At 46.2% G+C, this 14,831-nt stretch overlaps 1 protein-coding gene across 4 annotated transcripts in view; it reads right to left on the reverse strand.

Annotated features, from left to right (window-relative positions):
* Nucleotides 1–6,774: 6,774 nt before the first annotated feature.
* LOC124043963 (pleckstrin homology domain-containing family M member 3-like) overlaps nucleotides 6,775–14,831 on the reverse strand; it is a 48,094-nt gene continuing 40,037 nt past the window's right edge. For 2 of the 4 annotated variants that reach the window (XM_046363149.1, XM_046363150.1), the window contains exons 8-9: nucleotides 8,925–9,082; nucleotides 7,062–8,605 (exon numbers count right to left, since the gene is read on the reverse strand). In XM_046363149.1, the coding sequence (XP_046219105.1) occupies nucleotides 8,365–8,605; nucleotides 8,925–9,082 (399 nt within the window). In that variant the 3' untranslated portion in view covers nucleotides 7,062–8,364. The other 2 variants (XM_046363151.1, XM_046363153.1) reach the window with 2 other exon arrangements.

Raw genomic sequence — 14,831 nt, forward strand, 5'->3', positions numbered from 1 at the left:
TTCTTTCAAGGATTCTTTCAGATCTTAACCTTTGAATGACAGAACAAGGTAATGTACCAGCCTGTGCCAGCATAAACAATAAGGCAATTCACTATTAAAAAAAGACACAAAGCGAGTGGTAGAACTCAGATCCTTGACAATTACAAGGCTGCTAGTAAAGTGTGGTTTGTGACAGGTCCTCAGGCTGGCTGGGTCTTGGTTCTCCTCCACGAGGAAAGGAACCTGATACATTCAGTCAGGTTTGTCATTTGGGATTAGTGAGAGTCAGAGAGTCAGTGTTTGGACCTGCTCTGGCCCTAAACCAAGCCTAACCAAGCCCAATATGGAACGTCATTCAGGGCGATCAACAGGACTACGAATAGAAATAGACAGGACTGAATAATTTGTTCCACTGTCACCATTCTTCGGTTGGTTCTGACTCACAAGCAGGGACTTATGTACTTCACAAATGTATTATCTAACTAGGACCAGTTTTTACAGACCATGTGACCATAGAAGGTACATCTCTAGGGACAGGCTTTCTACCTGTTTTATGGAGAAACTCCTGTCCCTATAGTATCATCATACACCTGTCTCCAATGAGTATTCACTCCAGATCAGAAAATCACCGTCCACACCAGCCTGTATTAAGTTGTTTGTTTTATTGGCATCAGTGGTAATTAAAGACAAAGAAAAGCATGAGGAAGGAGGGGTCAGGTACTGAAACAAGTCTCTGTAAGAGGTTGGCTGTGATACATATCGAAACAGAAAGATACAACAGTAGGGAAACCTGAAACAGGAAGATAGAACAGTAGGGAAACGTGAAACAGAAAGATAGAACAGTAGGGAAACCTGAAACAGGAAGATAGAACAGTAGGGAAACCTGAAACAGAAAGATAGAACAGTAGGGAAACGTGAAACAGAAAGATAGAACAGTAGGGAAACCTGAAACAGGAAGATAGAACAGTAGGGAAACCTGAAACAGGAAGATAGAACAGTAGGGAAACCTGAAACAGAAAGATAGAACAGTAGGGAAACGTGAAACAGAAAGATAGAACAGTAGGGAAACCTGAAACAGGAAGATAGAACAGTAGGGAAACCTGAAACAGGAAGATAGAACAGTAGGGAAACCTGAAACAGGAAGATAGAACAGTAGGGAAACCTGAAACAGAAAGATAGAACAGTAGGGAAACCTGAAACAGAAAGATAGAACAGTAGGGAAACCTGAAACAGGAAGATAGAACAGTAGGGAAACCTGAAACAGAAAGATAGAACAGTAGGGAAACCTGAAACAGGAAGATAGAACAGTAGGGAAACCTGAAACAGGAAGATAGAACAGTAGGGAAACCTGAAACAGTGCTTAAGTCTTAAGTGCTACTTGGTCGACAACATAAATCAAATAAATAAGTGACATAAAATAACAAAATGTAACAAAGGCAGAGTAAAATCCACAATAAAAACCCAGTATTGAAAAGCAGGGTGTATTCATGAATCCAGGAACCAAGTGCTCATGGTGTGAAGGTTGGAGAAAGTAAGTGGAAAGAAAGATATCCCTATTTGGCGGTGCATCTGAACAGGGAAAAACATGTCCAGGAGAAAACGTCCCTTAGGTTCAATGCCCTCATCAGTCCCTCAGTAGAGACTGTATTGTCCACCATTTCCAGTGCAGTGAATTCCTGATGTTTAAGCTCAACATACATTAAGAGAAGCAGTAACACTCCTAGTCATATAAGCTTTTTAAGACAGTCTATGAGAGCCTGCACTCTGATAGACGTCAGTTATGTACATTTGACTGCAAAGAACAGACCGTTTATAAGCCTTCCCTTTCTGCTCTTAGTACATTAAGCTTTGCTAGAAGCCAATTAAAAGAAGAAAAAAAAACATATTTAAGATATTATCTCCTTTGCTTTCCAGATTGGAGTAGACACCTTTATTCAAGCAACAGTGACCATCGGTTTTGGATCTCTTCTATACAATGAAAAACAGAAACATGGCTTAATACTACATGGGCATTGGAGGCATTTTGATGATTAAATATGGAAGCCCACACGTCTCACACAAACTACATTATCGCTGTAACAGGATTGGCTTTCATTTTAAGGCAGGCGAAAAGACACTCAATAAATAACATGAATGAATTGGTCAGAACAGGTAATTATAATTCACACAAAAAACAAGCGATTGATTTACTGGACATAATAGCATACAACCCCAGACATTATAACAGCAAAATAATTGATTGTGCAAAATATCAAAATACTGAAAACCAAATGATAATGTAGCTGCATTTAAACAAGCACTGCCACTTAGCTAGCAGTTATCTTGCTCTTGTCCAGGGCATTAGTGCTGCTTGGTAACACTGGCTCTGTGTTAGCAGGCCACACAAACAGCCTGAATCAGAGTTAGCTGTTATCCAGCTTTCTATCAAGCCTTTTTCCAGAAGGTGATATGACTTGTAACTTCAAATGTAAACCATACATACTTACATACAAATACATTAATACATAAAGAAACTGAAACTTGGATGAGCAGCTTAAGGAGTACTACGGCCCTTTCAGGAGAGATGAGACAAAATGGGAAGAAATGTGGAAAGTGACAAACAAAGACATTCTAGGGAAAGCAGAATCTGAATATAAAGACCCAGCTGCATAAGGAAGACACGACTCCAGCTAAAGCATCTGTCTTGTAAAGTTTTGTACGATTAAAGCACAGTACCTCAGAAAGCAGGAGAAGAAAGAGAGGAGAAGGCAACAATGCAGAGAAAACATATTATTGCCCAAGTAGAGTTCAAGTAATGGAAAAAGGGGATCCAAAAGTACACACACTGGGGCTCTCACACATACAGTACACACACAGGGACTCTCACACATACAGTACACACACTGGGACTCTCACACATACAGTACACACACAGGGACTCTCACACATACAGTACACACACTGGGGCTCTCACACATACAGTACACACACAGGGACTCTCACACATACAGTACACACACTGGGGCTCTCACACATACAGTACACACACTGGGGCTCTCACACATACAGTACACATACAGTACACACACTGGGGCTCTCACACATACAGTACACATACTGGGGCTCTCACACATACAGTACACACACTGGGGCTCTCACACATACAGTACACACACTGGGGCTCTCACACATACAGTACACACACTGGGGCTCTCACACATACAGTACACACACTGGGGCTCTCACACATACAGTACACATACAGTACACACACTGGGGCTCTCACACATACAGTACACACTGGGGCTCTCACTGGGGCTCTCACACATACAGTACACACACTGGGGCTCTCACACATACAGTACACACACTGGGGCTCTCACACATACAGTACACACACTGGGGCTCTCACACATACAGTACACACACTGGGGCTCTCACACATACAGTACACACACTGGGGCTCTCACACATACAGTACACACACTGGGGCTCTCACACATACAGTACACACACTGGGGCTCTCACACATACAGTACACACACTGGGGCTCTCACACATACAGTACACATACAGTACACACACTGGGGCTCTCACACATACAGTACACACACTGGGGCTCTCACACATACAGTACACACACTGGGGCTCTCACACATACAGTACACACACTGGGGCTCTCACACATACAGTACACATACAGTACACACACTGGGACTCTCACACATACAGTACACACACTGGGACTCTCACACATACAGTACACACACTGGGGCTCTCACACATACAGTACACACACTGGGGCTCTCACACATACAGTACACACACTGGGGCTCTCACACATACAGTACACACACTGGGGCTCTCACACATACAGTACACACACTGGGGCTCTCACACATACAGTACACACACTGGGGCTCTCACACATACAGTACACATACTGGGGCTCTCACACATACAGTACACACACTGGGGCTCTCACACATACAGTACACATACAGTACACACACTGGGGCTCTCACACATACAGTACACATACAGTACACACACTGGGGCTCTCACACATACAGTACACACACTGGGGCTCTCACACATACAGTACACACACTGGGGCTCTCACACATACAGTACACACACTGGGGCTCTCACACATACAGTACACATACTGGGGCTCTCACACATACAGTACACACACTGGGGCTCTCACACATACAGTACACATACAGTACACACACTGGGGCTCTCACACATACAGTACACATACAGTACACACACTGGGGCTCTCACACATACAGTACACACACTGGGGCTCTCACACATACAGTACACACACTGGGGCTCTCACACATACAGTACACACACTGGGGCTCTCACACATACAGTACACACACTGGGGCTCTCACACATACAGTACACACACTGGGGCTCTCACACATACAGTACACACACTGGGGCTCTCACACATACAGTACACATACAGTACACACACTGGGGCTCTCACACATACAGTACACATACAGTACACACACTGGGGCTCTCACACATACAGTACACACACTGGGGCTCTCACACATACAGTACACACACTGGGGCTCTCACACATACAGTACACACACTGGGGCTCTCACACATACAGTACACACATTGGGGCTCTCACACATACAGTACACACACTGGGGCTCTCACACATACAGTACACACACTGGGGCTCTCACACATACAGTACACATACAGTACACATACAGCACACATACAGTACACACACTGGGGCTCTCACACATACAGTACACATACAGTACACATACAGTACACACACTGGGGCTCTCACACATACAGTACACATACAGTACACATACAGCACACATACAGTACACACACTGGGGCTCTCACACATACAGTACACATACAGTACACATACAGTACACACACTGGGGCTCTCATCCTCCACCGCCAGTTCTTTGAGCTTTGACCAGTCACACTACTGGGAGTCATAGACACCCCTCACCAAATCTCTATACTTTTCCCCATATATATTCTCTCTCTCGCTCTCTCTTATATATATATATATATATATATATATATATATGGCTCTAGCGTGAGAGAACCGAGTCATAGCAGTAGAATGAGTCCCAGCTCCTGTGGGTTTGAGATGGCTTGCGTAACATAACTAAGACCTGCATGGTCTTTTCCATGGACTGTAATTTGGGCCCTCTGTGGCTGAGGCCTGGAGATGTAGGGCTGACCTGATGGAGCCTTTCCTACTGAGTATAATGGAGACAGTCAATACATCCACCAGCCTCTAGCCCCATAGGACAGCAGTAGGGAGTAGTTTCCCCTATCAAGCTCAAGGAAAAAGTATACATGATGGAATGATATGCGATTTGAACATTACTATGACTCAATCTCATTCTAGTTTCAAGTGTGTCTTGATCATAATAAGCGTCCCCCACTTGGACCCTCCTATTGAATATGTCTGGATAAAGGTTGGTTGGTTAGAGGGCCTCTAAGAGCTAATAGGTGAGTTAAATAAGCAAACTCATCCTTAAATACAGTGGCTACTAACCCAGTCTGTGGCTTGACATCCTAATGAACATGCATAAATAGTGCAAAAACATGTGAAGGGGAGGATAAAGAGAGAGTGAAGGGCAGAGGGACAGCGTGGTGAAGTAGGGACATGTAGCGTTCAGATATATAGTCCAAATATATAGCAAGTTGTGACATCACACCAACAGAGTCCAGATATAGGCTATACATATAGGCTATAGTGACATCACACCAACAGAGTCCAGATATAGGCTATACATATAGGCTATAGTGACATCACACCAACAGAGTCCAGATATAGGCTATAGATATAGGCTATAGTGACATCACACCAACAGAGTCCAGATATAGGCTATACATATAGGCTATAGTGACATCACACCAACAGAGTCCAGATATAGGCTATAGATATAGGCTATAGTGACATCACACCAACAGAGTCCAGATATAGGCTATACATATAGGCTATAGTGACATCACACCAACAGAGTCCAGATATAGGCTATACATATAGGCTATAGTGACATCACACCAACAGCATATTAGTTTCAGCCTGTAGGTTGGTCACTGATGTCGGAAATGTATGAGCTGGAAATGTACATTTCCAGATGTGTGTGTGTGCGCGACTGTGTCCAGAAAGTCAAGAGGACGCATTACTGCTGTTGAGTCAGCATGGTCCCTCTCCCTTTAATTGTGTTTTCTGTGTTTGTGTGCGTGTGTGTGTGATGATAGCACATAGCAGAGAGGCTAAGAGGCAGAGCAGTTCCTCTCCGGTGGGTGTTGCGTTGGGATCCATCTCATCCAGGTGAGAGTGACGTCAGCGTAGCTCACAAAGCAGGTGTGTGTGAGAGAGCATAACCCTTTCTTAGTCATCAACACTCTCAGTGTGTATCCTGGCCGGGTCACACACACAAACACACATGCTTCCATTGCCTTCGGTGAGAGTAGCTCTGTGGAGTGGCACCGCTGTTTCAATCTGTGTGTGTGTGTGCGTCTGCGTGTGTGTGTCTGCGTATGTGTGTGATCTCCAGGAGTCGGGTGTGTGTGTGTGTCTGCGTGTGTGTGTGATCTCCGGGTGTTAGGTGTGTGTGTGTGTGTCTGCGTGTGTGTGTGTGTGTGTGTGTGTGTGTGTGTGTGTGTGTGTGTGTGTGTGTGTGTGTGTGTGTGTGTGTGTGTGTGTGTGTGTGTGTGTGTGTGTGTGTGTGTGTGTGTGTGTGTGTGTGTGTGTGTGATCTCCGGGTGTCGGGTGTGTGTGTGTGTCTGCGTGTGTGTGTGATCTCCGGGTGTCGGGTGTGTGTGTTGGTGTGTGTCTCTGCGTGTGTGTGTGTGATCTCCGGGTGTCAGGTGTGTGTGTGGGTGTGTGTGTGTGTTTGTGATCAGGTGTACTGGTAAGGCAGTGTGACGCAGCCTGGTGTATCGTCGTCAGGGCTCCAGAAAGACGAGGCTCTCTTATGGTGGAGCTCTCTGTGTACACAGCGTGGACACGGCTGGGCCTTCTGATGACACTCTGTATGGAACACCGCTCCACAACCATCACATCTGGACACATACAGACCAAGCACAGAGTCACAAACATCAATACAACACAAATCTGAAGGGTGGGGAAAAAGCATATTAGTTTCAGCTTGTAGGTTGGTCACAGAAGTCGGAAATGTATGAGCTGGAAAAATACATTTCCAGATGAACACATCACTGTACTAAAAGACAGGATAAACATTAGTTTCACCCCAGCCCTGTCTGGAAGATTGATCACGTTACCACCCTCCCAGGTATCTGTTGGACAGGACAGCATTATACACAGTCATTCAAAATCCTACAATGTGATTTTCTGGATTTTTTATTATCATTTTGTCTGTTATAGTTGAAGTGTACCTATGATGAAAATGACAGGCCTCTCATCTTTTTAAGTGGGAGAACTTGACTAAATACATTTTTGCCCCACTGTATGTATAGAAGATAAGACGAGAGAAACCTTGTTCAGCATCCACTTAACTAGGCTACACAGTTCACCTTAAAACTTCTGGAACATAGAATGGTGAAAGCATTTACTTTGCCTGAAAATAAATACATTTGTAGTGACATTTAGAAGGTAAAATTGGAACAAACAATGTAGAACATATTTCAGAAATGATTATGGAATGCATCCGACACAACATACTCATAGCCACTCGAATCAAAATGGGGCACCGGTCCCAAAGAATCCAATTGTTCACCTATTGATGATTAACAGCCTATATGGCAGGCTAACGAACTGAGTGTCCCAGGCTATGTCATGGATGAGGTGGTAAAGCTGATGCAACCAGGAAAGGAGCAGGTCCTGCTCTCGGGGGCCAAAGTCTGACTAAGCTGTTACTCTTACTACAGTATAACTGGTTTACTATCACTATCAGTTAACGTGATCCTTCCTTGCCAAGGGCAATAAACCCTGGTCAAAGGTTCAGGTGTGCCATCCAGCCTGATAGTGAAGGGTGTGTGTGTACCAAGCACGGCAATTAAATCATTAGCTCTAGTCTACAGCATCTTCTGTAAGCTGAAGAAACAGCATAACATTTATGTGGGGAGTCGATACCTTTAAAGCTAGTTGAGCGCAGATTAATATATATCATATATTCACTTCGGCAAAGATTGTAACTGACACACACACACACACACACACACACACACACACACACACACACACACACACACACACACACACACACACACACACACACACACACACACACACACACACACACACACACACACACACACACACACACACACACACAGCCCTCTGCTTCTCATGACCCTGCCTTCAGAGGCTCTCCGTTAACCCAGAAGAGAGATGTGTGAGTTGAGGCAGCAGAGATCAATAATTTAAGTGTGTGTGGACAGACTAGACATTAATGAATGTTTTATCTGCCTGTCTCGCTCTCGGGCTTCTGGCCAAGAGCAGCACAGCCATGTCTGGCGATCCCTCCTCTGTCCTCTACGCTGTACTCTTCTGTGTCCTCTCTTCTCCTCATCTCCACCATCCTCTTCCTGTAAAAGAGAGGATCTTCTTGCCTCCTCTTCTCCCCCTTCCTGTCTTGTTCTCTTCAAAGTGAATGAAACCTCCCTGAGGTGAGAGAGGGCCATTCCTTAACAGTGGCATGTCATAAGGCTCAGGCAGAGGGAGACAAGGACAGAAACAGGGACGGAGCAAGGCACTATGGGGATGAACTGTTCCTCTCCAGCAGGACACCATGTTCTCCCTGTCACCCGTGCCCCTGCCAGCGTGTAATTAACACTGCTCTTTACTCCATTCATTCTTCCAGGATGCCATCACGCAAGTCGCTGATCTAACATCCGTTTTCTCTGCTACCCTGAATAGTTAAAAAGGTTAAGATTGTTGAAATATTGAGCTGATCCTATATCTGCGCATGAAGGGGCCTCACCTCTTAGTGGCGCTCTCCTGGAAGGGATAGATGACCTGTCCGTTCTGACACATCTCACAGATGAAGCCCTTCTCTCTGCACTGGCTGCAGCTGAAGACGTGGGAACTGGCAAACTTAATCACCTTGGAGAGAAAGGGGGCCAGCTTCCCATCAATCACCTGTAGAGAGAGAGAGAGAGAGGTAGGCAAGGAAGGAGATGGAGATGGAGATAGAGAGAGAGAGACAGAGAGACAGAGAGACAGAGAGACAGAGAGACAGAGAGAGAGAGAGAGAGAGAGACAGAGAGACAGAGAGACAGAGAGACAGAGAGACAGAGAGACAGAGAGACAGAGAGAGAGAGAGAGAGAGACAGAGACAGAGAGACAGAGAGACAGAGAGACAGAGAGACAGAGAGACAGAGAGACAGAGAGACAGAGAGACAGAGAGACAGAGAGACAGAGAGACAGAGAGACAGAGAGACAGAGAGACAGAGAGACAGAGAGACAGAGAGACAGAGAGAGAGAGAGAGAGAGAGAGAGAGAGAGAGAGAGAGAGAGAGAGAGAGAGAGAGAGAAGAAGGAAGGAAAAAGGGAATAATGGATGAAGTGAAATAAAATGTACTTTCCAAAACATTCTCTTCCTCATTCTCCACGATAGGGTTGAAATTAAACATTTTGAACATTCTCATTCTAATTCAACCATTCTATTTCCCATCTATAAGAATGTACTGCTGTAATATATTCTACTATACAGAGAGAAGACAGCAGAATTTTCCCTGTGAGGATAAACACTGGTCCCATTGGGAGCCACTGCAGCGCAGCACATAGAGGAGATGGACAAGAGTTCACGTCAGGAATTCACATCGGGAATTTACATCAAAACTAATGAAGGCCCTGGGAGAAAGGCTGGCTGGAGAGGCCTGGGGGCCGGGGGGAATTCCTTTTTTGGGGGCCGTTTTAGCAAAAAATGATATGTGAATGCCGGTGGGCGAGTAGTTAAAAACCGGCAGGGCCTTTGATTGGTGAGGGCCTGGTAGAGAGCATTGTGGCTCTGTTGAATGGGGCTGGGGAAGGGAACGGGCCTGAGTGGACCTCCAGAGAACACTGAGGGAGGCTGAGGGGGCAGAGACAAGTGGCTACACCTGGCAGCGCTGGGGCTGCACCAATTAAGGCCTGCCAGGCATTCTTCAGCCTGGAGGAGAGAAGAGAAGGAGGAGAGAAGAGAAGGAGAAAAGACGAGAGAGAGGGAGAGGGGGACAGAGGGAAGGAGAGGCTGAAGAAGGAGGATGGGGGTGAGGAGGGGGGCTGAAGGTGAAAGGAGAACGAAGAAAGGAGAGGAGACCACCCCGACCCCCACTCCTACACACGCACGCACATGCATACATACACACAATGGATGGATAACTGAAAAGGTGCTCTGCAGGGGAGGTGGACATTATGTCTGTATGGTTTGGACAGAGAATGAGAGATTACATAATGTAATACTAACTGGTCGACAACAGCTCATGACTAACTACCTAGAGAATGGGTGACAACCAGGAACGGTCCTAATAACTCCTGAAAACGCACCACACCTCCATCTTTCCATCCCTCCAGCCCGGAGCCCGGAGGCTGTGGCAACCCCAGTCTGGGAGAGCTACAACACTGTGAATAATGCTGTCTAGCATGGTGACATGAGCCAGGCTGTAGCCCCGCAATCAAAGGCTATGTGTAGTGTGGAGCAGTGAGGCAGAGCAGCCAGTCAGTGAGTCAGCCAGCAATCCAGAGAGTCAGTCAGGCAGAGCAGCCTGCCAGCCAGCCAGGCAGTGTTCCCCATCCCCTAGCCAAGCCCAACCCAGATGATATATGCCACCCCTGATCAATGCTGACACCAGGGGTAATCAAGACACGACTGGCAACACACCACACTGGGTTCTGACTGGGACTGATGCTCAGTGGACAAGGAGAGAGGGAGATGAAGGGAAACAGAGGGAGGGAAAGGGACAGAGAGAAGGCAAAAGTTGCAGAGGGAGAGAGTGAGGAAGTGAGAGAGATCGAGTTGGAAGGGAGAGAAAGGGCAGGAGAAGTGTGAATGGGAGATGCTTTAGGGGGAAAAAAAGCAGAAAATGTCAGTAGCCTCTTTGCCAACCAGGTGGATACATTCTCCTCAGAGAAGTGACACCACACCTACAGCCGGTCTGAGGGAGAGGTGCAGACAGAGCGGGGAAGAGAGGGGCTACCATTCGTTTGTCCTGCCTGCAGCTGCCTTCCTTCGCTGCAGTGTCATTGTGAATGTTCCTGGAACACCAGCCCCAGCATCCCCCCCCCTCCTTCCACCAACAACCCTCAATCAAATCCTCCTCACCCCCCACCCCTCATAAAGTCACACCCATCTGGCCCTGTCCCGTGCGGGGGGCTTTGTGGTCCAAACGGCTTAATCCCCTAAAACCTCTGTTTAACACCCGCTACGTTATCCCTCTCTAGTGTTCCGCTGATGAAGGCCGGGCCTCCATTAGTGATGCTCAGAAAGCCACCCGGATTACACACATAAAGACAGGGTGAGCTCTGTTTGGATAACACCCCTCTCACCAAACAGGATTACTACCAACCCCAGTGTGTGTGTGTGTGTGTGTGTGTGTGTGTGTGTGTGTGTGTGTGTGTGTGTGTGTGTGTGTGTGTGTGTGTGTGTGTGTGTGTGTGTGTGTGTGTGTGTGTGTGTGTGTGTGTGTGTGTGTGTGTGTGTGTGTGTGTGCGTGTGCGTGTGTGCGTGTGTGTGCGTGTGTGTGTGTATGTAAGACGTGTGTGATTATGGATGAGAGCGAGTGAGAGATAGAGAGAATGTCCGTGTATGTCTGTGTGGGACTGAGAGGCAGCGGTGTTTGAGCTTTAAAAATAAATAAAAAATAATAAATATGTGCAACTTTTGAGTTTAAAATCAATATCTTACAGTTCAGAAAACGCTGAAAAATGACCATTTACCCAACAGCTCTCAAGATGACCAACATGCCCCTATTCCAATGAGCGTGCCAGTGTAAGGGCATACATGCCTAATGCCTGTGTCTATGCCTGTATCTGGGCTCAACTAGGAAGTCCTTGTGTCTTCGTCAGTGTGGCTACTAGATAGCCTGTGGTGTGCTTAAGTTGTATGCCAGGGTGTCAGTGTGGGAATCTGCCCTATCGCACGTATGTGCGTGTCACCATGGCCACCGTGCAATCCGGGCCGGGCCGGGGCTGCTCAATGCCCCTTTGTCCCCTCCAGTTGTTTGTAGGTCGTTGGCAGGACTAGGACTGCTGCCCCGGTACACGACACACAATACAATTAGCATCTATATGGTACTCCTCAGTCCTCCAAAACAAGCCTATCTCCCCATCCCACTACTTTACAACTGGAAAAGCAAAAAAAAACATTTCAATGAAGCAACAAAAGGGCCAGTAGCCAAACAAGTCCAGCCTCTGGGCAGGCCCTGGGCAAACAAATATGGCCAACAGTCTGATGGTTTAAAGACAGAGGCTGCTCTAAATAGGACACGTTTGTTGGGAGTTCAATAGCAAAGAGCCAAGTGCACTGCTGCTTTCTATGAAGGACTGGGCCTAGTCTATAACTAGCCAGGGAGAGACGGTTCAGTCTTCACTGATCTCGCTGGGCAACAATAAAAGCCAGGCTTGATGAAGGAGCTCTGATTATTCAGGAGAAATAAAAGAAACAGCTCGTTAATATGGAAAGCCAATTAAGAAGCTGTGAGAGAGAGAGAGAGAGAGAGAGAGAGAGAGAGAGAGAGAGAGAGAGAGAGAGAGAGAGAGAGAGAGAGAGAGAGAGAGAGAGAGAGAGAGAGAGAGAGAGAGAAAATGTATGGGGAAAAAGTATACTTGGCAAATAGGTTCTGATATAGTTGATCAATTATGGGGAAAACAAATGCAGCCATCCATCAATTTATCATTGCTTATCACTGAATTGTTGAGCTGTTTGCAACTTTTAAAGCAGTTGACAAGCCCCGAGTAAGTTGCCTACAGCAGCATGTCTGTAGTAGCATGTTGCGGTGTCCTCAACTTGAGGTAATCTTTAAGCCATCTATTAGAGTTTGTTTGACATGGGCATCATAACCTGTCTGAGTGTTGTGTGCAGTCCACTGGAGAATGTGACAGTGACACACGCAGACACCCAGAGAGAGAAAGAGAGACAGAGGGAGAGAGGGATAGAGAGAGGAGTGAGAGGGAATAGAAGTACAGAGCGATAGAGGGGGTAAAGCGGAGGAGAAAGGAGATAGAAGGATAGAAAAAGAGGGGGAAGAGAGAGACAGTGTCAGGGCAGGGGATGTAGGGAAGAATGGTGGACTGTCACACTCTTGTTTTTCTGCCTGTTGATTCTGAATGTGTGTAATTAGTGAACGGGCCAGGGGGAGAGGGGGACATGGAGGGAGCAGGGAAGGGGGAGAAGAGGGCTATGGACACTCCCTGGGTTGTTAAGAGAGGGGGGGGGTCAGAAAAAGAGAGGGAGTGAGCAGTACCCCACGAAATGATCAAAAGTATATGGAGACCTGCTCGTCGAACATGTCATTCCAAAATCATGGGCATTAATATGGAGTTGGTCCCCCCTTTGCTGCTATAACAGCCTCTACTCCTCTGGGAAGGATTTTCACTAGATGTTGGAACATTGCTGCGGGGACTTGATTCCATTCAGCCACAAGACCATTAGTGAGGTTGGGTACTGATGTTGGGCGACTAGGCCTGGCTTCCAATTCATCCCAAAGATGTTTGATGGGGTTGAGGTCAGGGCTCTGTGCAGTCCAGTCAAGTTCTTCCACACAACGCTCTAGCGACTCCTTGTGGCAGGCCGGCGCATGCATGCTGACTTCGGTTGCCAGTTGTACGGTGTTTCCTCAGACACATTGGAGAGGCTTGGCAGGGTTGGGTTTCGGAGTTGCAGTGACGGATCAAGACCGTAACTACCAATTGGATATCACAAAATTGGGGAGAAAGAGGTAAAAAAATACAAAACAATATAGAAATATTTAGACAAATATTCCACACCGATCTCGACAAACCCTTTCTGTATGGACCTCACTTTAAACTGTTGCCACAAAGTTGGAAGCACAGAATTGTCTAGATTGTAATTTCATGCTGTAGCATTAAGATTTCCCTCCACTAAGGAGGAGGGGCTAAGGGGTCTAGCCCAAACCATGAAAACAGCCCAAGACAATTATTCCTCCTCCACCGAACTTTACAGTTGGCACTATTCAATGGGGCAAGTAGCGTACTCCTGGCATCCGCCAAACCCAGATTAGTCCGTCCAATGGTGGCGAGATCTCCAGCCGACACTTGGCATTGCACATGGTGATCTTATGCTTGTGTGAGGATGCTCAGCCATGGAAACCCAGTCTATTGAAGCTCCCGACGAACAGTTCTTGTGCTGCAGATGATTTTTACGCGCTATGTGTTTCAGCACTCCCTTTCTGTGGGCTTGTGAGGCTTACCACTTCGTGAATGAGCAGTTGTTGTTCCTAGACGTTTCCACTTCACAATAACAGCACTTACAGTTGACCGGGGCAGCTCTAGCAGGGCAGAAATGTTCTGAACTGACTTGTTGGAAAGGTTGAAACTCACTGAGTTCTTCGGTAAGGTGATTCTACTGCCAATGTTTGTCTATGGAGATTGCATGGCTCTGTGCTCGATTTTATACACCAAATCAAAATCCACACCAAATCCACACATTTGAAGGGGTGTCCACATACTTTTGCATATATAGTGTATATGGAATTGTTTTAAGGTCATACCAAGGATAATTTTTGATTAATTTGATTTAGAATTTTAAGACCCCTTGAAGCATAACAAAAAAAAATGAGAAAACATTATTTGATGAAAAAAAACTGCCATCAGCCCATACAAATAAATAATAAAATACCAAATATCTACTTCCCCAGAGTTAAGAGGGAAGTTAGAAGTAGTTTTGTGA

This window comes from Oncorhynchus gorbuscha, linkage group LG09 (genome assembly GCF_021184085.1).
Source record: "Oncorhynchus gorbuscha isolate QuinsamMale2020 ecotype Even-year linkage group LG09, OgorEven_v1.0, whole genome shotgun sequence".
NCBI lineage: Eukaryota > Metazoa > Chordata > Actinopteri > Salmoniformes > Salmonidae > Oncorhynchus > Oncorhynchus gorbuscha.